The following is a 26,892-nucleotide window of genomic DNA, read 5'->3' as shown; positions in this document are numbered from 1 at the left end:
GACTATAATACCCAAGGCAATCTACAGATTTAATGTAATCCATTTCACATCAACAATGACATTCTTCACAGAACTAGAATATAGAATTTTAAAATTTGTTTAGAAACACAAATAATCCCAATTAGCGAAAGCAACATTGAGAATGAAAACTGGAGGAATTGGGTTTCCAGACTTGAGACAATGCTACAAAGCTACAGTTATTAAAACAAGACAGTATTGGCACCAAATCAGAAATATAGATCAGTGGAGTAGGATAGAAAGCCAAGAGATAAACCCATGCACCTATGGTCAACTAACCTATGACACAAGAGGCAATAATATACAATTAAAAAATATAGTCTCTTCAATAGTGGTGCTGGGAAAACTGTACAGTTACATGTAAAAAAAGTGAAATTAGAACATTCTTTAATACCACAACAAAAATAAACTCAAAAAGGATTAAAGACCTAAACATGAGTCCAAATACTATAAATCTCCTAGGGGAAAATGTAGGCAGAATATGCTTTGACATAACGTGCAGCAATATCTTTTTTGATCCACCTCTTACAGTAATGTAAATAAAAACAAAAACAAACAATGGGACCTAATTAAACTTAAAAGCTTCTTCACAGCAAAGGAAACCATTAAAAAACCCCAAAAAGACAACCCACAGAATGGGAGAAAATCTTTGTCAATGAAGCAACTGACAAAGGATTGCTAGGCAATCATCTCTCACAGCTTTGCATATTAAAAAATGCCCAATCAGAAAGTGGGCAGAATGTATATTGGGTTGTTTGGTTTTTTTGGTTCAGTTGTTTGTATATTTTGGAGATTAGGCTGCTGTTGGTTGAATCATTTGCAAAGATATTCTCCCATTCTCTTGGTTGTCCTTTTTTTTTTTTAAATGGTTTCCTTTGCTGTGCAAAAGCTTTTGAGTTTTATTAGGTCCCATCGGTTTATTTTTGTTTTCATTTACATTACTATAGGAGGTAGATCAAACAAAATATTGCCATTATTCATGTCAGGGATAGTTCTGCCTTTCTTTCACTCTACATTCTTGCCGCCTTTGTCATAGATTAGTTGACCATATGTGCAGAGATGCTTGGGTTTATATCTGGGTTTTCTATCCTGTTCAACTGATCTATGTGTCTGTTTTTGTGCCAGTACCATATAGTTTTGATTATATGTAGCTTTGTAGTATAGTCTGACATCAGGGAGTCTGATTCCTCCAGTTTCACAAACCAATCAAAAAAATAAGCAGAATACCTAAATTGACATTTCACTGAAGAAGGCACATGAAAAAAATTCTCAATATCACTAGAGAAATGAAAACTAAAACTACAATTACTTACCACCTCACCTCACACTGGTCCAAATGGCCATCATTACCAAGTCAACAAATAACAAATGCTGGAGAGTATATGGAGAAAAGGGAACCCTTCTACATTGTTGGGAATGTAAGCTTGGACAACCACTGTGGAAAATTGTATAGATGGTCCTCAGAGAACTAAATATAAAACTACTGTATGATCTGGCAATCCAATTTCTTGGCATATAATTTCTTGGCATATATCTGGACAAAACTTTCATTCAAGAAGATACATGCACCCCCATGTTCACTGTAGCACTATTCACAATAGCCAAGACATGGAAAAAATCTAAATGTCTATCAACAGATGAATAGATCAAAAAGATGTTGTACATACATACAATGGAATAGTACTCATCCCTAAAAAATAATGAAACAATGCTATTTGCAGAAACACAGATGCAACTAGAGATTCTCATACTAAGTGAAGTAAGTCAGAAATAGAAAGACAAACACCATATAACATATGTGGAATACAACATATGGCACAAATGATCCTATCTGCAAAAAAAAAAAAAAAAAAAACTGAAACAGACTCAAGGACATGGTGAACAGACTTGTGGTTGCCAAAGGGGAGGGGGCAAGATGTGTGATTGATGGGGAGTTTGGGGTTGGTAGATGCTAACTTCTGTATTTAGAATTGTTAAACCATGAGGTGCACCCGTACAATGCAGGGAATATATCCAGTCTTTGTGGTAGAACATGATGGGAGATAGGATGGGAAAAAGAATGGTTAGTTCCCTTCATGGCCCAGTGGAAATGAATCTGACTACAATCCATGAGGATGTGGGTTCAATCCCTGGCCTCTCTCAGTGGGTCGGGGATTTGGCATTGCCATGAGATGTTGTATAGGTCACAGATGCAGCTCAGATCCTGCTGTTGCCAGCAGCTGTAGCTGTGATTCAATCCCTAGCCTGGGAAATTCCGTGTGTCATGGATGTCGCCCTAAAAAGCAAAAAAAAAAAAAAAAAAAAAAAAAAAAGTGTATGTATGTATGATTGAGTCACTATGTTGTACAGCGGAAATTGACACAACACTGTAAATCTACTATACTAAAATTAAAAAATTATGAAAACATGAAATCAGGATTTCCCATTGTGGTGCAGCAGAAACAAATCCAACTAGGAACCAAAAGGTTGCAGGTTTGATCCTTGGCCTTGCTCAGCGGATTAAGGATCCGGCATTGTCGTGAGCTGTGGTGTAGGTCATAGACATGGCTTGGATCTGGCATTGCTGTGGCTCTGGCATAGGCTACAGGTCTGATTATACTCCTAGCCTGGGAACCTCCATATGCCGTGGGAGCGGCCCTAGAAAAGGCAAAAGGCAAAAAAAAACCCCAAAAAACCAAAAAAAAAACAAAAAGAAAAACAAAAAACCAAAACAAAATGAAAAAAAATGGCAGATAACTAAATAGACATTTCTCTAAAGAAGGCAGATGGCCAAAAATCACATGAAAAATGCTCAACATTGCTAATTATTAGAGAAATACAAATCAAATCTACAATGAGGTATCATCTCACACAAATCAAAATAGCAATCATCAAAATGTCTACAAACAATAAATGCTAGAGAATGTGTGGAGGAAATGTAACCCTCCTATACTCTTGGTGGGAATGTAGACTGTAAACCATTATGGAGAACAGTTTGGAGGTTCTTCAAAAACTAAATGTAGGCAGTTTCCTTTGGTGCTCAGTGGAAATGAATCTGACTAATATCCATGAGGATGTGCGTTTGATCCCAGGCCTCTCTTGGCCGGTTAAAGATCCAGCATTGCCTTGATCTGTGGTATAGATCACAGACATGGCTTGGATCTAGCATTGCTATGACTGCAGTATAAGCTGGCAGCTGTAGCTGATTTTACCCCTAGCCTGGGAACTTCCATATGCCACAAGTGTGGCCCTAAAAAGCAAAACAAAGCAAATGAACAAATAAACAAACAAAGAAACAACAACAAAAAGACACCCCCCCCCAAACTCCCAAAAACCTAAATATAGACCTGCCATATGATCCAGCAATCCCACTCCTGGGCATCTCTCTAGAGAAAAGCATAATTTGAAAATATACATGCACCCCAATGCTCACAGCAGCACTATTTCCATTAGCCAAGACATGGAAACAAACTAAATGTCCATTGACAGAGGATTGGATAAAGAAGATGTTAGCCTACAAAAAAGAATGAAATGGAATGTTAGCCTAAAAAAAGAATGAAACAGTGCCATTTGTTGCAAGATGGATGGAACTCGAGATTATTATATTAAGTGAATCTGTTAGTGAAAGACAAATATCATATATCATTTATACATGGAATCTAATGAAAAGAATATAAAAGAACTTGTTTCTAGGACAGAAACAGACTCAGCTTTCAAAATCAAACAGTTTTACCAAAGGGGAAACTGCTAGGGGGTGGGACGATAAATTTGGAGGATGGGTTTGGCACATGCACACTAATATATATAGGATTTGTAACCAACAGAGACCTACTGTATAGCACAGGGTTGTTTACTCAATGTTCTGTAATAATATATGCATATATATATTTATGATATATATCTATATCTATTATCTATCTATCTACCTATTTATTTATATCACTGATTCACTTTGCTTTAAACCCAAGTCTAATACTACATTGTAAATCAACTATACTCCAATGAAGTTTTTTAAAAATGGGCAGAACATATGAAAATATTTATTTTCTGAGGAAGATATATAGAGGGTCAAGAGGCCTATGAAAAGATATTCAACATCACTAACTCTTAGAGAATGAAAACAGAAGCACAATGAGATATTACCTCAGGCCCATTAGAATGGCTTTCATCAACAAGGAAGGAAAATAATTGCTGAAGAGTATGTCTTGAAAGTGGAAAACTTATACACAGTTGGTGGGGAGGTAAAATGGTGCAGCCACTATGAAAAACACTATGGTGGCTCCTCAGAAAATTAAAAATAGAACTACTATGATCCAGCAATTGACTTCTGGGTATTTAGCAGAATAAAGCAAAAACACTAAATTGAAAAGATATATACATACCAAAGTTATTACAGCACTATTTACAATTGCCACAATATGGAAGCAACCTACATGTCCATCAATAGTTGTATGGATATAGATGTTGCTATATATATATGTGTGTATGTGTGTGCGTATACATATACATACACACGCACATATACATATATAATTATACATATAGAATTATACTTATATAGAAATAATACATATAGAAATAATACATATAGAAATTATACATATCTATTTCACACAAGGTAATATTGCTCTGTCACAAAAAGGTGATATCTTGCTATTTTTGACAACACAGATCAACCTCCAGAGCATTAGACTAAGTAAAATAAGCCATATGGGAAAGACAAATACCACATGATTCTACTTACATGTGGAATATAAAAAATGAAAACCACAGGACAAATGCACAAATAAAATTAAATAAAAACACAGAAAACATAGTAGTGGTTGCTGGAAGGGATAGAAGGGAAGGAAAATATCTCAAGAGGGTCATTTGTATGGTGATGGATGGACACTGAATTTTGGGTGGTGAGCATACTGAGTAGAAGTCAAAATACAACGTACATAGGAAACTTATATAATGTTATAAAACAATGTTACCTCAGTAAATAAGATAATGCAGAAATAGGGCCAAAATTCCAGCTGGTAAGCTTCCCATGGACATGTAAACACGGGGATCCATATTCATATGACCATTTTGTGTCCTGGATATAAGAAAATGTAAAAAGCAGTTCAAAATCTGAGCGTGAGGATATACCCAAGAGTTGGGGAAAGAAGATATAAATACTCAGGTGGTCCTTGAGAGACTGTGTTGAGAAGAGATGTTGTTTTTTTTGTTGTTTGTTTGTTTTTGTTTTTTGTTTTGCTTCTGGCAGCATTCCAACCTCAGTTATGTCCTCTTGATTCCCATAACACTTACTAAAGCAGAAAAAATTCAATTTATTCTGAATAGAAAGATGTGCTATTTTATAATGTTGTGACTTTATCATAATTGAAAATCAAGTTAGAAAAATGGTCTTAGGAAATATACTGCTTCAAATTACAACAGAAATTATACAAGGCACAATTATAATCGAATGGTTTAAATGGTTAAAAGGTTAAAGATTTTAAGAATGATATTAAATGTAAATTTTGGCATCAGAAAATTGAGTTTGGATCTACCGTGTATTATCTCTTTGCCCAAGGCGAGCCAACTGAACCATGAATATACTCACTTAAATAGTGAGGACAGTGGTATTCATGGTTTGGAGGTGCTTGACAGATTTAGCCAACATATGTGAAAACATAGCATAGTTCCTTCCTGTAGTAAATGAATAGTTATCACTGGTGATGAGATGTGGCTGATTTTTTTCTTCTATATTTAAAATGTCTATGTTGCTTCCCCACCTCTAGATCATGAAACAATTTGTACCCTTTTATGCAATAATAAGTAAAAATTTTTTCCCATGTGAATAACTAACATGTGAGACAGCAGAGAAATGTATTCTTGGGAATTGCTGTTGCAAAGTATTATCTACCTCCCTTGGTCTGAGGCTTTCTGGTGAATATAAAAACATGCTCAAATGCATTCTATCCATTCCATCTTAAACGTTTTAAAAAATGCATTCACTTTACTGTGCCTCCAAACTTAATACTCTAATTTACAACTCCTGTTAACTGTAAAACTCCTCTGCTGTGTTCTAATTTTACTAGAACCCATTTCTTCTTCATTATCATCACACTGGACTGCCTTTCCCATCGCTTAGTTATAACAACAATCCTTGTATTTCTAAGTTCAAAAGACACTTTTTTTAATGTGTTAAATAAATCATTATAGATTAATTGGTCTACATAGCAAACAAACATGGCAGTCTCTCAACCCTGGGGTAGGCTGGTTTGGCTCTCAGGTGACCTTAGGTAAAAGTTCTTAAGTTCATTTCTCTCGGAACCATTTCTCAAGTACTCACTGAGCTCTCATACTTACCTGGATGGGGTCTATGAAGGAAAACTCTCTGTGTGGAAGTCTGAATTCCTCCCTGGATGGTTGACGATGGAGACTGAAGATCTGTTCCCCAGTTGGCCTGCAAGAAGGAGTGAAACATTGTTTCCCCAGCAAGACTAAGGACTCCAAAAGTGACAACCACGTCCTGTTCAGCACCAGGAATACACAGGCTTTGTGACTGTAGCTGAGGAGATAGTTATAGCTCCTTATGTCTGCTAATTAGGCACAGTTTCCATTGTTACTTCCACTTCTGAGAACATAATTTCCCTGTGGGACACAGTCTGGACACAAAGGAAATTATTCCTGTTGATCCTTTGTTCCCAGAAGACCAGGTTAGAACTCAGGTGAATTCAGTCTTTATTCTTAATTCTGCATGACATTTCATGCCTTCCAGAGCTTTAACCTCCGTGTACCTTATCCCAAACTTGAATTAATATTTTCTCCAAACATAAGACTGATAACCCATGTTGACTAGGTCCCATGGACCTCAAAAGCTGTGACTTGTTGCAGGAAATATCTACAATATCTCTAGAAAATTGGCATTCCCCTCTTCAACAAGGGATAGAGGTTATTTCTTTGCTATAAGACCATAACCTTTGTCTTGATGTTTTTTACTAATCAAATAAAAATTTCATGCTCTTAACTCAAGTTGTGAGCTGTCATTTATTCCTTAATTTAAAGAATGTCAGTCAATCATGGGATATATTTAGAGCTTTTTTATGCACCATGGACTGAACTTAGATTCTTACATGGATTGTCTCATTTAATTTTGACAAAGTCCATTCTATGTAGTCAGTACTTTTTTGAGACTCGTTTTACATTTGCAGAAATGGGGCTCAGAAGGGTAAAGTGATTTTCCTAAGGTTGTGACTAAAGGGCAAGCTTCTATTGAAACTCCAACTTGTTTCCATTTCTCATGATCTAGGCCAATGGTTCTACATCTGGGGTGTTTGTACATGCAGGGACACTTAGCATTGGTTATAGCCATTTTTGGTCATCACACCGGGGAAATTACTACTGCTACCTAATGAGTTGAGGCCAGGGATGCTGCTACACACCCTACAATTAATGGGCTGTCCCCACTAACTATCCAGCACCAATGTCAAAAGTGGGACGATTAAGAATCACTATTCTGGATCCCAACTTCTCCAACATCACTGTGTGTATGAATCAGTTAGGGATCAATTTCAGATGCAGATTCTGATTTAGCAGGCTTAGGCTAGTGTCAGAGATTCTGCATTTGTATCTGCCTCCTAATATATGTTGATATTGTAGGTCCTGGTTGTGGATCCTCTGAGTATAAACATTGTGGTCTAATGTTAGAGTTACATGTGAATACTTTAAGGCCTTCTCCACCAACAAGCCTCCCATACACCTCAGGTCTTATATTAGGGGATTAAATATTGGACTCAGTAGTTTGTATCAGGAACGGAAGTTTAAATTGTCAAAAGATTTTTCTGCAACTATTGAGATTGTTTTTATTTTATCTTTAGTTCTATCAATGTGGTGCATCGCATCTGTTATCTATCTATATATCTATCATCTACCTAGCTACCCATATACCTATCTAATCTATTTTGCTTATAGGAAAACATCCTTGCATTCTAGGAATAAATTCCACTGGATCATGATATATGATTCTTTCACTGCGCTATTAACTTTGGTTTGCTAATACTTTGTTGATAATTTATGCATCTGCTTTAATCAGCAATATCAGCTTGTCATTTTCTTTTCTTGTCTTTATCTGGCTTTGGTATAAGGGTGAAGATGGCTTCATAAAATGATTTTGGAAATATGTACCATTCTCTTAAATAATTTGATAGAGTTTGAGAAGAATTAGTGATAATTCTTCTTTAAAGTTTTGGTATGATTTACCAGTAAAATCATTAGATCCTTGGGGTTTTTTTTTTGGGGGGGAGTGGAAATTCATGGTATCTGCCCTGCTGCTGCCACTTCCAAATCCTCCAGGCAGAGCCCACACATGCTTGATCACTGTCACTGCCCAGGACCCTGCAACTAGGAGCAGCCTGTGCAGCAACTCCTGAATGGGCTAAGTGGTATGGGGTGTTTCTTTCATGGTCTACAGATGGTAACTGAGGGCAAACCACTACGGTTATCTCTGCTCCAGAAGTGGGCATGGCCCACCACCCCTAGAAGTCCATGAATAGGCACAATTTGCAGCCCCAGAGGGCACCACAGAGGAAGGCACCATGATAGAACACCTCCCATTGTTGCTCTCATTCCCCAGGCTACTCATAAACCCTGTTACTGCCACTGGCAAATGCTCCAGGCACTGCCTAAACCTACCTGAGGCTCTGTACCATGTTCCAGGGCCCTGAAACTAGGAGTGGGCTGCACCACATTCCTGCAATTTCTTGCTACTCTCAAGAGCTGAGCAGCCAGGCAATGAATACTAGCCCTGTCCATTGCCTCCTTCTACCTGGAAACACACTGAGAATACTATTGTGGGGATACACTGCTCACACTGAAGAAAGAGATAGCAAATATCCAAATTCCCATGCCAAAAATAATTAATAACCCTCCACAAAATACAAAGGGGAGCACTTGCATAGAAATAGCCCTCCAAGACTACAGTTTGCTTTCCCTAAACTCACAGAAAAATAAAAACATAGGCAAAAAGAATAAGCTCATCCTGCTGAATAGCATTGAGAACTATGTCTAGATACTCATGTCGCAACAGAAGAAAGGGTGGGGGAAAAAACTGTAACTGCAATGTATACATCTAAGGATGACCTGACCCCCTTGTTGTACAGTGGGAAAATAATAAAAAAAAATGAATAAGCTCAGGAACAATTCCCAGATAAAAGAACAGGAGAATTCACCCGAAGCAACAAACAACGAAAAAGACCCCTGATAGACACTGAGGTCCAAAGGGAGATAGTGAAAATACTGAAGGAATTAAGGCTGAATATGAAGGAATTAAGAGCAGAAGTAAACAATAATGCAGATTACTTTAGAAAGAAACTAGAACATATAAGGAGGAACCAAGAAAAATTAGAAAATTCATTTGGAGACACACAAACTGAGTAAAAGGTGCTAAAAACTAGAATGAATAATGCAGAGGAATGAATTCGTGATTTGGAAGATACAATAATTGACATCTCCCAATCAGGGCAGCAGAAAGAAAACCAAATGGAAAAACACGAAAGCAATATAAGAGATCTATGGGATAATATAAAGTGGGATAATCTATGCATAATAGGAGTTCCAGAAGGAGAAGAAAAAGAAAAGGGGTTGGAAATTTTATTTAAACAAGTTATGGCCAAAAACTTTCCAAATCTAAAGGAAACAGATGTCAACGAAAAAGCCCCAGGCTCATGAATTAGAAAGACCTGTGGATACTACCTGCAACAGTGTTGCATTTTACATTTTTGATGAGGAATTCTGTCATACATTTAGGAAATGTAAATTGGAGTTTGACCAACGTCTAGGCAAAGAGTAGAGGGTGCTGAGTGACAATAGTCCCTGTAATTCTATGATGGAGAGAGATTATAAGGAGAAATGAATCATATAAATTATCAGATGGAGGCAGGTGCTGTGAAATAAATAGAGTATAAGAAGAGAGTCAACTTTTTGGTTCTTCTGAATCATTAGGTAGACTGGAAACATTTGAACAGAGACCACATGGAAGAGAGGACAGGACACATGAGTCTATCTGGGGGAAGTGTGTGCTGGTCAGAGGGAATGGCCAGGGAAACGGCTCTGAAAAGGCACCTGTTTCAGAAAATCAAGCTCAAAAGTAAGTCATTGTGTCCCAGGGGAAAGTGCAAGAGGGATAATGATGATAGATGGTGTCAGAGAATTTGGAGGAACAAGGTGGCCTCTCTGACAAAGCTGAAACTTCAAGTCACAGGGAGTCCTTGGTTCACATATCCTTACTTGCACTTGACTAGTTTGTGTCCACAAAATCCCATGATTCAAAATGTGCCACCTCCATGTTTTTATACCTTGGTTGATCTTATAGCACCTGTATTTTAAGGGTCTCATATTGGAGAATATGGACTTAGGTATCCTTTCCCTGCATTGAGAAGTGTTCATGCCCCATAACACACATAGGCACACACGCACGTGCACGCGCACACACTGTAGCCTCCTGGATGGTGCTACTACCAGGCTATTCTCATCCTTAGCCACAATAATTAGGAAAACAGCAATACAAGGCAAGATGTTAACGGTAGACTATCTTTCCCAGAAACAGTAGAAATAGTGCCTATATTCCAGTTAAGTCTCCTCTCAACATGTGAACATGTGGCTCCATCTATTTTTTTTAATTTTTAATTTAAAAATTAAGGTATAGTTGATTTACAATGTTGTGTCAATTTGTGCTGTACATCAAGGTGACTCAGTCATACACATATGTACATTCTTTTTCTCATATTATCTTCCATCATGTTCTTTCCAAAATATACAAAAGACTCATACAACTCAAAAACAACAAAATAAAACAGCTCAATCAAACATAAGCAGAAGGTCTAAATAGGCATATGAATGGTCAGTAGACATTTGAAAATATGTTCAACATAGCTTTTTGTTAGAGAAATGCAAATTAAACCTTCAATGAGGTATCACATCACACAGGTCAGAGGGGCTCCATCTTAATATGAATATTTTGTATAAAGTATTTAAAGAAACAAAAATTCAGTTTAAAAAACAAACAGAAAAAGGGATATTTGGGGGAAAAATGATCAAATAAACTCAGGTGATCTCTAGAGTTTGTGATGAGGATAAAGCTTCCTTGGTGCCGGCAGCTTTCCAACCCCTGTTATATCCCCCTGATGCCCAGAATAGCAAAGCAGCAAAAAGCATTTTATCCAAAAGAGAAAGGAATGATATATTTACATTATCAGATATATGACCAGATGTACATCACACTAGAAAAATGAACGAAGGGAATAAACTCACAACTTATAATGGCAAATACACAACAAAACTAGAGGATTTTAAGAAATGAATTGGTAAGAGACTTTTCTAAATGACATCAAATTCAAAACCTTTGTAGCTCGAAGCTCTAGATTTGAATTTTGCATCTTCATGTATTTGATGTTTGAATGTGGAGAGCCACCAGAACCATTTTACATGGTTCATCCTTATTTGAATAGTCGGGATATTGGTACCCATCCAAAGGCAGTTGACCAATTTAATCAACACATATCTATATAAAGCTTAGCATATAGTTCCTTCCTGTTAGTAAATGAATGGTTACTTCTGGCAATGAGATTTGACTTTTTTTCTCTTCTCTCTCTCAAATGTCTCCATTGCTTTCCCATCTCTTGGTCCCCATTTCTACAGTCTGATTTCAGTTTCTTGTCATCTTTCCCATGTATGATAACTGGCATCCCTCTAGCCAACATTCACATTAACCCAGACAAATATTTCCATGTTACAAAGCTAACTGTCCAACTCTCCAACTTAACTCTCTTCTAAACACTCTCTACTGGAGAGTGAACCCCAGTTTCCATAGTTTCAAATCCTAGGCTTGCCTGACTGAACTGCCAACTTTACACTCATGCAGTCCTCACCCATAGGAATCTTATAAATATTGAACTTGAGTTTGGGACTGGTGAATGCAAACTATCACATTTAGATTGGAGAAGCAATGAGACCCTACTATATAGCACAGGGAACTGTACCCAATATGCTTGGATAGAACATGATGGAAGATAGTATGAGAAAAAGAATATATATATATATATATATATATATATATATATATATATATATATATATAACTCTATATAAGATAGTATGAGAAAAATAATATATATGTACAATTTTTGCTGCACAGCAAAAATTGTCATAATATTGTAAATCAGCTATAGCTTAATGAAAATAAAATTAATTTAAAAAAGAAAGAACAAAAAATATTGAACTTTAGTCACAGCTTCACTTGATGCCACAGGCCTAAGACCCAGAGCCTATATACACCTGTTTCTCTCTGCTTGGAGAGTCAACCACTGGTTTATTTAGAGTTTTTCATTCCTATCTTCAAAACTTCATCTCCTTTTTCAGGCTGCCTGGATCATTTCCTGCATGAAATCTTTTTATACATTCCCACAGAAAAAGGGCACTTTCTCTTGCAATAATTTTGATATAGGGTTTTCACTGCATAATTTTTATTTAACTCCATATCTTTTATTTTATGCTAGACTGTGAGTACCTTGAGGCATGAATCAATGTTATAAACACTCTCCAGTCCCCCCCCCCAAATTTCATTTAGTTGGGAACAGTAGCTGAACAAATGATTATTGCATAAAGAAATGAAAGAATATAGCTTAACAAAATTGCCAATAATGTGGTTAAAAAAAGAAGCCGAGAAATATTAACAGAGGTATAGAAGATATGATGGAGGAAAGTTGTTCCATGCTCTGAGATCAGACCTGTTAGGAGGGCAGATTATGGTTTGGAAGAATAAAATAGAATAGAACAAATTAAACACAAAATAGCTATCAGGGTGCATCATACATAGAAAGGTCTTCTGGTTCTCTTCGTTAAAGTATATGTGTGTGTGTGTGCACGCACACACACATGCATATTCATATATATATTGCTTTTCCTGCCACACCTGTGGCATGGAAATTCCTGGGCCAGGGATCGGATCAGAGCCACAGCTGTGATCTGCTGCAATGCTGGATCTTTAAGCCACTGTGGCAGGCCAGGGATCAAACCAGCAACATCACAAAGACAAACCAGATAATTACCTCACTGCCCCACAGCAGGAACTCTGATACATATGTATTTTTACTTGCCTGGGAACTCTCACTGGATCACATGTAAAAGGCATGTTTTCTCTGGGACATATTGCCTGAAGTAAATTCAGGGATGACTGCATTTTATTTTACTTATTTTTGTTTTTCAGGGCCGCACCTGCAGCATATGGAAGTTCCCAGCTAGGGGTCGAATTGGAGCTGTAGCTGAGGCCTACACTACAGCCACAGCAATGTGGGATCCAAGCTGTTGCTGTGTCTACACCACAGCTCATAGCAAAGCTGGATCCTTAACCTGCTGAGCAAGGCCAGGAATGAAACCCACATCCTCATGGATAAGAGTCATATTGGTTTCCTCTGAGCCCACGGTGTTAACTCCGTCAGGAAAAATTTTAAATTAAGGCTAGTCCTGCTGAGGGAGAAGCAATATAAACAAAGGATTCAACAGAAGAGTCTGGTTACAGAGAGCACAGGCAGCAGCATGGGTTCTGACATGAGCTCAAACTCAAGGGACCACACTCTGACTGCATTTTCATTTCTCCCTTTACCTCATGATCATCTCCATATCAGGCCCTGATCAGATTTTAATTCCATGTTTTCCCTGTGTATTTGGCCACACTTTAAAAATATGATTCATTAGAGGGTGAGGCCGCCCTTCTAGTACTTTCCTCATGCAGCATCTTTTGTCTTATTCTTGGGCTTTAGGTTTTGATCTTTTTTTTTCCTTCTTAAAATTTTGTGTTAAAGCATAGTTGATTTACAGTATTGGGCCAGTTTCTGCTGTACAGCATAGTGACACAGTCATCCATACATACACATTCCCTTTCTCATAAAAACATCCATCATGTTTTATTCCAAGAAACTGGATATAGTTCCCTGTGCTATAAAGTAGGACCTCATTTCTTATCCATTCTAAATGTAGTAGTTTGCATCTACCAACCCCAACTCCCCATCCATCTCACTTCCTCCTCCTCCCCCTTGGCAACCACAAGTCGGTTTTCTACATCTGTGCATCTGTTTCTGTTTTGTAGATAGGTTCATTTTTGCTTTTTATTTTCTTTTGGGGGCCACACATGCAGCATGTGGAAATTCCAGGGCTAGGTGTTGAATTGGAGCTACAACTTCCAGCCTCTACCACAGCAACAGAAAACACAGGGTCCGAGCTCTATCTGAGACCTATGCTGCAGCTTGTTGCAATCCTGAACCCACTGGGTGAGGCCAGGGATCAAACCCACATTCTCATGGATGCTAGACATGGGTAGTTCCCTCTAAGCCACAATGGGAACTCCCACTTGTGCCTTTTTTTGACAAACCCATTGGGCGTGCTCTACTTCTGTGTTTGAATTTGTCCCACAGGCAAGGGCCTCCCCAAATATACACTATAATGAGCTACCCTTTCCTTTACTTGATTTATACCTGAAGATATTTTGTCAAATATGCATTCATCTTATCTTAATCTTCTTTCTCCATTAAAATGTGAGATCCAGATGGGCAGGGACCTATTTGCTTTGTTCACTCTCGTGGTTTCATAACATCATTTATATGGAAACAAATTTTTTTTTAGAAAATAAAATTTATTTATTTATTTTTTTATTATTTTCCCACTGTACAACAAGGGGGTCAGGTCATCCTTAGATGTATACATTGCAGTTACAGTTTTTTCCCCCACCCTTTCTTCTGTTGCGACATGAGTATCTAGACATAGTTCTCAATGCTATTCAGCAGGATCTCCTTATAAATCTATTCTAGGTTGTGTCTGATAAGCCCAAGCTCCCGATCCCTCCCACTCCCTCCCCCTCCCATCAGGCAACCACAAGTCTCTTCTCCAAGTCCATGATTTTCTTTTCTGAGGAGATGTTCATTTGTGCTGGATATTAGATTCCAGTTATAAGTGATATCATATGGTATTTGTCTTTGTCTTTCAATTTATAATATAAAACGACTAGCAAGGGAAATTATCAGATATATTGGATTCAAAGCAACTTTATTAAACAAAATAGAGCAAAATAATAAGATAAATTTTGAAAGAAAAAATATAAAATAACAATAGATTAACACAGGTTTTAAATAACAATAAAATGGCCAAAAACCTAAAAAAAAAAAATTGGGAAATAATTCAAATAGTGAAGGAATTGGTATCTAAAATAAAATTTCAACCTTTAAAAACATAAATAGATTCAAACATGCTTATGAAAAAGAAGTAAGCAATTTTTAATTAAATTCAAAAGCATGTGTTCCACAAGATCTCTGTAAATAATTGCTGTTTTAAAAATAGATCTCCTGGAGTTCCCGTAGTGGCTCAGTGGTTAATGAATCCAATTAGGATCCATGAGGTTGAGGTTTTGATCCTTGGCCTCGCTCAGTGGGTTAAGGATCCAGTGTTGCAGTGAGTTGTGGTGTAGGTCAGAGACAAGGCTCAGATCCCACATTGCTGTGGCCTTGGTAGGGGGTTGGCTACAGCTCTGATTGGACCCCTAGCCTGGGAACCTCCATATGCAGCGAGTGCAGTCCTTAAAAAAAAAAAATCGGTCTCCTCACAAAAAGCAAATGGTGGCAGAAAGAATAAAACATGAAATATGATGATAATGCATATGATGATAATGCATATAAAAGGTAGTTTATTACTATTACAGATGCATATAAATGGTAGTTTATTACTATTACATATGCAGAAATTTCTAGTTTTGCTTTTAGCAATGGGAAGGAGGATAAAATATGACTGGTAGATTTGAATATTCAAAATTTATAAACTCTCACAACCCAACAAATACATTACACCTACCTACACTGTTTAAAAGACAAATAGTAAACTTGTTTTAAAAATTGAAATTCTTTGAAAGTGTGCAGTATAAAAAAATAACAGGAATAAAAAGAAAATAAGGATACAGAATCCAGGGTAGGGGAAGTGGATGCAGCTTAGAGCAGTTTGGGTGAAATGGTGCCACAGAAATGTTGCCTGTCACACCTATGTGGGGGAGGGGAAGAGTGGGGAAAGTGAAGCTACACGTATCTCTTTTCAGCATAGAAGACTTGTCAAGATGTTAAAGACACCTATCATTCTCCTCTTCTTCCATGTGTTGGAGTGCAGTTCCTAGCCTTTTGTCTCAGAGTTAGAGATCAAACAAATTTAAAAAGAAAATGTGCTAAAAAAATCCCTCAATGAATAGAAACACTCGGACACCACCAGTATATAAAGCAAAGAGCATGCATAGACAATTTGCAATAGAAAAAGTAAATATATATATATATATATGTAATGAAATAATTGCAAAATAAAGCTCTTTGTCTTCTGCTTGTTGGTGCATTAAATGCATTTTTATAGTGTATACTCAGTGTAAGAGAAGATTCTGTAAAATGTGTGTCTTAAGCACTGTGGTTGCAAAGGGGAGTAGCTACCTACAGTGATCTGTATCTTGGTAATAATACAGAATATACTCAAATATACCTCATCATCTTAAAAATCTAAAAATAAATAAAATATCCTCATTTCTGAAAATCCCTTCTCATCTAAAAATCTATTTTCCTACCTCCCTAAGGAGCAAATCCCCTTGGAAATGTTCCAATTTTACTGACACCCCTGCACCTTCTGCTTCTTCTGGAGTCTCATCCAACTAGATTTTCATTCCCATACTTAACTGTCAAAAATATTCCTTGTATGGCTGAATATGATAGACACTTCTTTTAACATATTAAATAAATTGCTTTATAAATTAGTTAATCAAGCAAACATAGAGATCTCTCTGCTCTGGGCCAGCTGTTTAGGTTTTTGCGTGTGCTCAGGTATGTGTTCTTGGGTTTTATTCTCTCTGACATTTTCCTGCAGTGTCAGTTGGGCTCTTGTACTCACCTTGATGGGAAGTATGAGAAAAAGGTCTCTGTGTGCAAGTCCAAAGTCCTCCTTGGATGGTTAATAGTAGAGACTGAAGCACTTGTCTCCCAAGAGGAGAGTAGGAAGGAGAGATACTGGATCCCTGAGCCAGACTTACGAATCCAAATGAAAAAACCGTGCCTTCTCCAGCTCAAAGTTGGACATGCTCAGACATGGGAGCAATGGAGATATTTGCAGCTCTATGTATTCATGGTATCTGCTCATTAAACCTGTTCATTAACATGTTTTCCACAGTTACTACAACCCTGAGCACATTTCCTCACAGGAGATTGTCTGGACAGAATGGGAAATTTCTGTACTGATTTGCTGTTCCCAAGAGATCAGGTTAGAAGTCAAGTGTATCCAATTCTTATTACTACCCCATGAGCTCTCCTGGCTTCCAGAGAGAGCTCTAACATTGAAACTTTTCCCAGTGTGGGTCAAAGTTTTCTCCAAGCTAAGACTGGATAACCTGTCTTGACTAGTTCCCCTGGGTCTTGAAAGAATCGACTTGTAATTGGAGAACGTGGCTCTTAATATCTCCAGAAGGTCATTATTTCTTCCTCAATAAGGGATAGGGATGTGTTTCTTTGCTGTAAAACCATGGATAAAGTAATCTTTGGCTTTATAATGTTATTAACAGATCAATCAGAAGCTTAAAAATTTTTTTAAAAAATAAATTATAGTTGATTTACAATGTTGCATCAGTTTCTACTGCACAGCAAAGTGACCCAGTCACACATACATACACATGTACCATATTCCATCCCGAGACTGGCTATAGTTCCCTGTGCTGTATAGTAGGACCTCACTGATTATCTGACTTTCATACTTGTAATGCAAGTGAAAAGTTGGCATTCAGTCCTTTATTTATAAAAAAACACTTGGTAATTATAATGCACCTGGGCTGAGCTTAGAAAATTATATGTACCGACTCATTCATTGTTTTTGCAAAAGTCCATCCTGTAAGGTCTGTACAATTATAAGCCTCATTCTAAATTTGCAAACTTGTGGTTCCCAAGGGCATATGATGGGCTCAAAGTTATGAACTGTTAAGTGATACACTTGATTAGGACATAAGATACTTCTAGGTCTTATGATCTAGGCCAGTAGTTTTCATTCAGAGATAATTGTGCCTCCAGAGGACACTTGGCAATATATAGAGAAATTTTTTTGCCCAACCCAGGGAAGTGCTACTGGATGTAGTGGGTTGAGTCCAAGGATGCAGGTCAGCAAACTACAAAGCACAGTTTGGGGTTGGTGGATTCAAACTATTACGTTTAGAATGGATAAGCAATGAAGTCCTACTGTACAGCCCAGGTATCCAATATCTTGGGATAGAAAATAGTGGAAGATGGTATGAGAAAAAGAATGTGTGTGTGGCTGGGTCCATTGTTGTACAGAAAAATTGGAACAACACTCTAAATCAATTATACTTTAATTTAAAAAAACCTACAAAGCACAGGACATCGCCCACACAAGGAATTCTACAGCACAATGTCAATAGTGATGAGGTTGAGAAACAGTATTCTAAACAAACATTTCTCACAATGTGAATGTGTACATGAGGCATTAGGAGATCTTATTTAAATATAGACTCTGTTCTTGCAGGAGTATTTTGGCCCAGAGATTTTGCATTTGTAACAGACTCCCAGTTTTAGTTGGTATTACAGGTCCTGCTCTTTGAGAATCAAGACTGTGGTCCAGTGTTAGAATCGAGTATAGGTATTGTTAAGTCTCTTCCATTAAACATCTTCCTGCTTACCTCCTGTCTGATATAAGGTAGTCAAATATTGGACTCAGTCATTCTGCTTCTGCTGACATAAGTTTACATGTTCTTCTTATTTCCCACTTGTCAGGAAATAAAACATTTTGGTATTCATTCCTTTTTCTACACACGGGAAAAATTCCTCCTAAGAAGTTGGTGTGAGAAGTGATAATATTGCAGAGCTCATAGGAAATTACCTTGCACAGATCAGATGCTCAATCCATAGTAGCTATTATGACTGTGTCTGAGTTCCACATTTACCTAGCTCATAAGGACCCTAGAGAATCTGTTATGATAAGAAGTTAGTCCAGGATCATCTGGTCCTAGGAGTCAGGGAGTTGTGCCCTTGATTTCCTCCCAGGGTCCCCTGCAGGGAAAAGAATGCTTGAGGGGCCACCATTCAATGCTTTGGTTTTTTTATTTTAATTTTTTATGTTTTTATTGTTATAACCATGACACAATTTTTTTCCCCACTGTACGGCATGGGGACCCAGTTACACATACATGTGTACATAATTTTTTCTCACATTACCTTTTTCCATCATAAGTGACTAGACATAGTTCGCAGTGCTACACAGCAGGATCTCATTGTTAATCCATTCCAAAAGCAATAGTTTGCATCCATTAACCCCAAGCTCCCAATCCATCCCACTCCCTCCCCCTCCTCGCCCCCCAGGCAACCACAAGTCTATTCTCCAAGTCCATGGTTTTCTTTTCCGTGGAAAGTTTCACTTGTGCTTTTTTTTTTAATGCAGAGACCTAAAATCTGATCCCCTCACACTGGCTGCATATAGGCTTGGGAATAATTTTTAGATTATTTCAAGTTCTTTTACCATGTTTCAATCATCTATTCAGGAATTCTAGTAAAGCTTCTGTATTCCTCCAATTCTTTGTGTGTGTGTGTGTGTGTGTGTGTGTGTGTGTTTCCACATTTCTTTTTCTTTTTCTTTTTCTTATATTTTCCCACTGTACAGCAAGGGGATCAAGTTATCCTTACATGTATACATTTCCTCCCCCACCTGTTGTTCTGTTGCAACATGAGTATCTAGACTAGTTCCCAATGCTACTCAGCAGGATCTCCTTGTAAATCTACTCGAAGTTGTATCTGATAACCCGAGGCTCCCAATCGCTCCCACTCCCTCCCGCATTGGGCAGCCACAAGACTACTTTCCAAGTCCATGATTTTCTTTTCTATGGAGATGTTAATTTGTGCTGGATATTAGATTCCAGTTATAAGTGATATCATATGGTATTTGTCTTTGTCTTTCTAGCTCATTTCACTCAGTGTGAGAGTCTCTAGTTCCATCCATGTTGCTGCAAATGGCATTATGTCATTCTTTCTTATGGCTGAGTAGTTTTCCATTGTGTATATATACACCACATCTTCCGAATCCAATCATTTGTCAATGGACATTTAGGTTGTTTCCATGTCCAGGCTATTGTGAATAGTGCTGCAATGAACATGCGGGTGCATGTGTCTCTTTTAAGTAGAGTTTTGTACAGATACATGCCCAAGGGTGGGGTTATAGGGTCATATGAAAGTTCTATGTATGGATTTCTAAGGTATCTCCAAACTGTTCTCCATAGTGGCTGTACCAGTTGACATTGCCACCAACAGTGCAGGAGGCTTCCCTTTTCTCCACACCCCCTCCAGCACTTGTGATTTGTGGATTTATGAATGATGGCCATTCTGACTGGTGTGAGGTGGTATCTCATGGTAGTTCTGATTTGCATTTCTCTTATAATCAGTGATGTTAAGCATTTTTTCATGTGTTTGCTGGCCATCTGTGTATCTTCTTTGGAGAAATGTCTACTCAGGTCTTTTGCCCATTTTTCCATTGATTGATTGGTTTTTTTGCTGTTGAATTGTATAAGTTGCTTATATATTCTAGAGATTAAGCCCTTGTCAGTTGCATCATTTGAAACTATTTTCTCCCATTCTGAAAGTTGTCTTTTTGTTTTCTTTTTGGTTTCCTTTGCTGTGCCAAAGCTTTTCAGTTTGCTTAGGTCCCATTGGTTTATTTTTGCTCTTATTTCTATTGCTTTGGGAGACTGACCTAAGAAAATATTCATGATGTTGATGTCAGAGAGTGTTTTGCCTATGTTTTATTCCAGGACATTGATGGTGTCCTGTCTTATATTGAAGTTTTTCAGCCATTTGGAGTTTATTTTTGTGCATGGTGTGAGGGTGTGTTCTAGTTTCATTTCTTTGCATGCAGCTGTCCAGGTTTCCCAGCAATGCTTGCTGAATAGACTTTCTTTTTCACATTTTATGTTCTTGCCTCCCTTGTCAAAGATTCATTGACCATAGGTGTCAGGGTTTATGTCCGTGTTCTCTATTCTGTTCCATGTATCTGTCTGTCTGTTTTGATACCAGTACCACACTCTTTTGATGACTGTGGCTTTGTAATATTTTTGAAGTCTCGGAGATGTTTGCCTCCTGTTTGGTTTTTGTTTCTCAGGATTGCTTTGGCGATTCTGGGTCTTTTGTTTTTCCATAGAAATGTTTGTTTTGTTTGTTGTAGTTCTGTGAAAAATGTTATGGGTAATTTGATAGGGATTGCATTGTCTCAGTAGATTGCTTTGGGTAATATGGACGTTTTTACAATATTGATTTTTCCAATCCATGAACATTATTCCTCCAAGTGTAATATTCTTTTGTTGCAAGTCTTCATAAAGATTTGATGTCAACAGAAGTAGGAAGTTCTTGTGTGTTTGTTTCTTTCCCAGGTAGAATTTCTTTGGAATTCTGATGGGTTATTTGTATTTTATCTTCTATTAGACATTTGAGAAATTCCCATTCATTCTCATTCTCTCCCTTTCTTCCTCCCTCACCTCATCTTTCTCTCTCTACCCTCTCTCTATCCCTCTTTCCAAATAACTTTAGAGACAGTTACGTATTTAGGTTTTTTTTTTTTTTCCTGGAATATAGAAATATGGAAAGCACTTCTCTTGAACTCTAATAGGAAAAAGGCAGATAATCTGCAAAGTTATATATTTTCTTGAACCTGTCAGAAAGCTGAGGTCACAGATCAACCAACTCTTCTTATATTTAGGGTAAATCAGGTGCATTCAGTAAGAGAGAGAGATGTGAGGAAGAGCTTGCCTGGGCGAAGATTATGGGAGGAAGGCAGTGCCAATATCCATCAGGCAATTTTCAGGTACAGTCTTAAAGACTCTCTAAAGGTCACGAGTGGGTTAGCTACCATGAGAACATGGAATTGATATTATTGGGTAATATTATTTCAGCATAACCCTCAGATAACCACATTAAGTCAAATTATTTTCTCAAGTTTATTTTCCTACAAAAGAGAAACAGATCATGGATATGGAAAGCAGACTTGTAGCTGCCAAGGGGATAAGTGTGAGGGAGCGGGATGGACACGGAATTTGAGGTTGGTAGATGTAAACATTTAGAATGGATAAGCAATGGGGTCTTAATATATAGCACATAGAACTATGTTCAACCTCTTAGGTTAGAACATGACGGAAGATAGTATGAAAAAAAAGAATATATGTATATATATAGGGTCACTTTGCTGTACAGCAGAAAATGAAGTAACATTGTAAATCAGCTATAATTTAATGGAAAAGATATTTTCCTGGGTGGATCTCGCAGGCATATATGTATTTGATGATAACTTTTCCAGTCATTATGGAAGGGACTGTAGACACAGCTGAATAAGAGAATGGTATCATAATTTAATTACTACATATTACACATATTATTCTACATTTAATTATTACATACTTAAATTTAACTACTAAATTTAATTACATATTGCATATATTCTTAAATTTAATTACTACATATTACACATATTATTCTTAAAGCCTAAATTTAATTACTACATATTACACATATTATTCTTAAAGTCTATGTCAACAGAAAGAGCAGTTGAGGTACTAATATATAAATAAATGATATAAAAATGTGGATAACTCTGGTATCAGATGTTCCTCTATTATAAAATTTTATGAATTTCTTGGGTTGTCAATGTAGTTATTCATATGAGTAATGCAACTAATGACTTTTCTTTTGGTATACAAAAGAAAAAAAAACTTGGGTAATATATGTCTTTTGAGAAGAAATTATTCTTAAGAAAGGCATGTTGTCCTATGGAAAAAAATGAAATTGGCAAATATTTCTTATACCAGATTTGGAAAACATTTGTGAAAGTATGGACATAGAACTGTCTATATATTAGAAAAAAACCTAATACAGTGAGGTACTTAAATTATACAGAGAAATTGCCAAGTAGAATTTATTCCATATGAGTAAGACAACTTATGACCATTATTTTAGTAAAACAAAAGAAAAAACTTGGAATATCTATCATTGAGCAGATATTATTATTAATAATAAAAAATAAATGGTATTTTTGAACATATTTCTGATATAAGTTTGGGGGAAAATGTGTGAAAGCAGGAAAATGGACAAGTAAAAAAATTGGATATATATATATATATATGTATACATGAATATATTATATGTTTACTGTATTTATATAGTCTTCTGCTCTGATAGGGAAGAAAACTTAGTAAATTTTATTACTTATGGGTAGAGAGAAGTTTAATTCAAAGGAATGGAATTTTCAGGAAATAATAGAAAGACCAAATTCTACATTCACAATCTGATCAAAGACTAGCAATTTCTGGATCCATTTATTTGAGCCCAGCAATGGTGGGCATTTCTTTGTCCCAGAATAATTACTTCATTTATAGTCCAATGAATCGTCTGAGAGCCCCCTTTATGTCTTTGTTCCGCAGACTATAAATGAAAGGGTTCAGCAGGGGTGTGACCACAGTGTACATCACCGAGGTGGTTATGCTGTTGTATGAGCTGTGGGCATCAGCAGGGTTAAGATACACTCCTAGGACTGTACCATAAAATAAGGCAACAACTGAAAGGTGAGAGACACAGGTAGAAAATGCTTTATACTTTCCCTGAGTTGATGAGATTCCTCGTATTGAAGAAACTATCTTAGAATATGAGTAAAGTATTCCAATGAATGGACCACCACTCAGCAGCCCAGCTGCAATGAACACCATTATGTCATTAAGGAAGGTGTCACAACAGGCACCTCGGACCACCTGATTGAGTTCACAGAAAAAATGAGGGATTTCCAAGACTCTACAGAAGGGCAACCACAATGTCATTAAGGTTTGTATCAAGGAATTCAGGGCACTCATCATCCAGGACACCAGAACTAGCAAACCACAGAGCCAGGGGTTCATGATGACTGTGTAGTGCAGGGGGCGGCAGATGGCCACAAAGCGATCATAGGCCATCACGGTCAGGAGAAAGTCATCCAACCCTGCAAAGAGTAGTAAAAAGTATATTTGGCTGATGCAGCCTGCATATGTTATACCTTTGCTCTGCATATGGGTGTTCCATAACATCTTTGGGATGGTGGTAGAGATGAAACAGATGTCGACAAAGGACAGGTTGGAGAGGAAAAAGTACATAGGTGTATGGAGATGAGGGTTTGAGATGATGGCCAGGAAAATAAGCAGGTTCCCAAACACAGTGATCAGGTACATGGAGAGGAAAAGCCCAAATATAAGGGGCTGCAGTTCTGGTTCATTTGATATTCCCAGAAGAAGAAATTCTGAAATTTGGGTGTCATTCCTTGGTTCCATGTGGTAGAGGAAATGACCTGGAAGTAAATAAAAAATAATATGACTAATTTTTACAAAAATGGCTGTCACTGGCATAGTGAAATACTACAATTTACATTTTGCAGTCATGTAATCAATGCCTATAATTTTGGCATGAAATTTCTCCTCCTCAGGGCCTTCCCTGTGCCATCTCTGATTACAAATACCTGCTCATCTCTCAGCCTTTCCCCCAAGAGGTCCAGTACTTTGTACTTTTTGTGAGAATTTCTTCCAAGATCTTGGGACCTATATATTGCATACTTATCATCTTGAAGGCAAGGAGTATAGTGTGATGAGAGAGAAAAGTCGCTATGGTTCAATGATGGAAAATAATATTAGCAAATTCAAAATCATAGCATGACATGTCAAATGCTGACAAGTAAAATGAAGAAAAAGAGAGTGTATAATGGAGACAGTGGATGGGGTGCTACTCTTCATTGAGTATGTAGGTGGGCTGGAGAACAAGGTAACATTTGAACAGAAACCTTAAGGAATAGAGGTTGGAAGGTTAAGGAAAGATGTGTCTAACAGGAGGAAAGGACAGGACAAGGACCCTGAAGAAGCCACTTGTTACCGATATTCAATGCTCAAAAGAAAGTCAATGTGTCCAGGGGTATGAGAAACAGAGAGGGTGATGAAAAATGGGGCCAGAGAATGCTATGGAATGAAATGGCCTTCCTGCCTCTGCTGAACTTTATGGTACGGGGATTCTCCAATTCACATGTTGTTCCCTGCACTTTATTGATTTTGTTTCCAAGGAAAGCTGAGCATGGAAATGGATCTAATTTTGTTTTCATATTCTGTTAACATTCTGTCATCTGAATTTCCAGGGGAATGTTTTGGGGTATAGAAGCTCAGGTACTGTTTTTTCTAAAGACTCTCATGCCCTACTACACACACACACACACACACACACACACACACACACACACACTCAGCACTGTGGTCTCTGGGGCCATGTGAGTACCAGGCACTTCTCATATCCAACCACAACGTTTAGGAAATGAATGAGACAAGACAAGCTATCAACATCAGATTATCTAACCATACCCTTATACATACTAAGAGAAGTAAGTTAGAAAGAGACAGACAAATCTGTATGATATCACTTATGCGGAATCTAAAATATGGCACAGATGAACTTACCTACAAAACAGAAACAGACTCCCAGAAATGAAGAACAGACTTGTGATTGCCAAGGGTGAGGGGGAAGGAAATGGGATGCATGGGGGGTTTGGGATCTGCAGATGCAAACTATTACATTAGAATGGGATAGGCAGTGAGGTCCTATTGTACATCACAGGGAATTATATCTAATCTCTTGGGGTAGACATGATGGAAGATAATATGAGAAAAAGAATGTCTATATATATATATATGTGACTGGGTCACTTTGCTGTGCAGTAGAAACTGGCACAACACTGTAAATCAACTATACTTGAATCAAAATGGCATTCTATTAAAAATATATTATTTTCCTTTTCAAAAAAAAGGAAATTATACCCAAATTCTAGTTGTTAATGTTTTGATGGACATGTAACTATGGCCTTTAATTTTACTATGAATATTTTGGGTCCTATATGTATTTAGACACACGAGACATAATCTCAAAAACATAGATATAAGAAATAAATAAATATGAACAAAAAATGATTTAATAAGCTCAGATGGTCCTGGGAAATTGTGATGAGGAGAAAGCTTCCTTGGTTCTGACACCAGATCAACCCCAGTCATTGTTCTCGATGCCCAACATACCTAACAAGGCAGCAAACAAAATTTATCCAAAGACATATTACTGACTGAAGATCCCACTAGAAAAATAAGCAAAGTTAATAAAAACACACTTCAGAAAAGAAAATACACAAGGTACAATCAAAGGGTGGGTGGGTTTTATTTATTTATTTTTTATTGTCTTTTTAGGGCTGCACCCATGGCATATGGAGGTTCCAAAGCTAGGGGTCCAATCAGAGCTGTAGCACCAGCCTATGCCAGGGCCGCAGCAATGAAGAACCTGAGCCTCATCTGAGATCTATATCACAGGTCATAGCAGCACTAGATCCTTAACCCATTGAGCGAGGCCAGGGATCAAACCCTGTCTGCATGGATGCTCATTGGGTTCATTAACTGCTGATCTATTACAGGAATTCTAAAGGGTGTATTTTAAAAGATGACATAGTGGAAGGTTTTTATTAAATTTATTTTTATTTTTTGCATTAAATTAATTAATTTTAATTTTATTGGCATGTGGTTGACTTACAATGTTGTGTTAGTTTCAGGTGTCCAGCATTGTCATCATACACGTCCATCTCTCTGCTTGGAGTCTCACCTACTGGGCCATTTGGAATTTTTCACCCCTTCTCCATCTTCCCAACTGCCTGTAGGCATCTCTTTCATGATTTATTTTTATTTTTATTTTTGCTGTGGCATGCAGTGGCTTGATGTGAGATCTCAGTTCCCAGAGCAGGGATTGCATCCTGGCCACAATGGTGAACATGCTGTGTCCTAACCAGTACACC

The 26,892-nt window shown here is 37.4% G+C and overlaps 1 protein-coding gene across 1 annotated transcript; it reads right to left on the bottom strand.

Annotated features, from left to right (window-relative positions):
• Nucleotides 1-23,434: 23,434 nt before the first annotated feature.
• LOC100521605 (olfactory receptor 7A17-like) lies at nt 23,435-24,358 on the bottom strand. Its single transcript, XM_003123392.2, has one exon. The coding sequence runs from the start codon at nt 24,356-24,358 to the stop codon at nt 23,435-23,437; it is 924 nt and encodes a 307-aa protein (XP_003123440.2).
• Between the last annotated feature and the right edge of the window lie 2,534 nt (nt 24,359-26,892).

This window comes from Sus scrofa, chromosome 2 (assembly GCF_054392235.1).
Source record: "Sus scrofa isolate SSC_HxYL_T2T_F1_AM1 chromosome 2, Sscrofa_HxYL_maternal_Yorkshire_Landrace_v2.0, whole genome shotgun sequence".
Classification (NCBI taxonomy): Eukaryota; Metazoa; Chordata; class Mammalia; order Artiodactyla; family Suidae; genus Sus; species Sus scrofa.
Note: the sequence above shows the minus strand (reverse complement) of the source record. Positions and strands in the feature narration are given on the sequence as shown.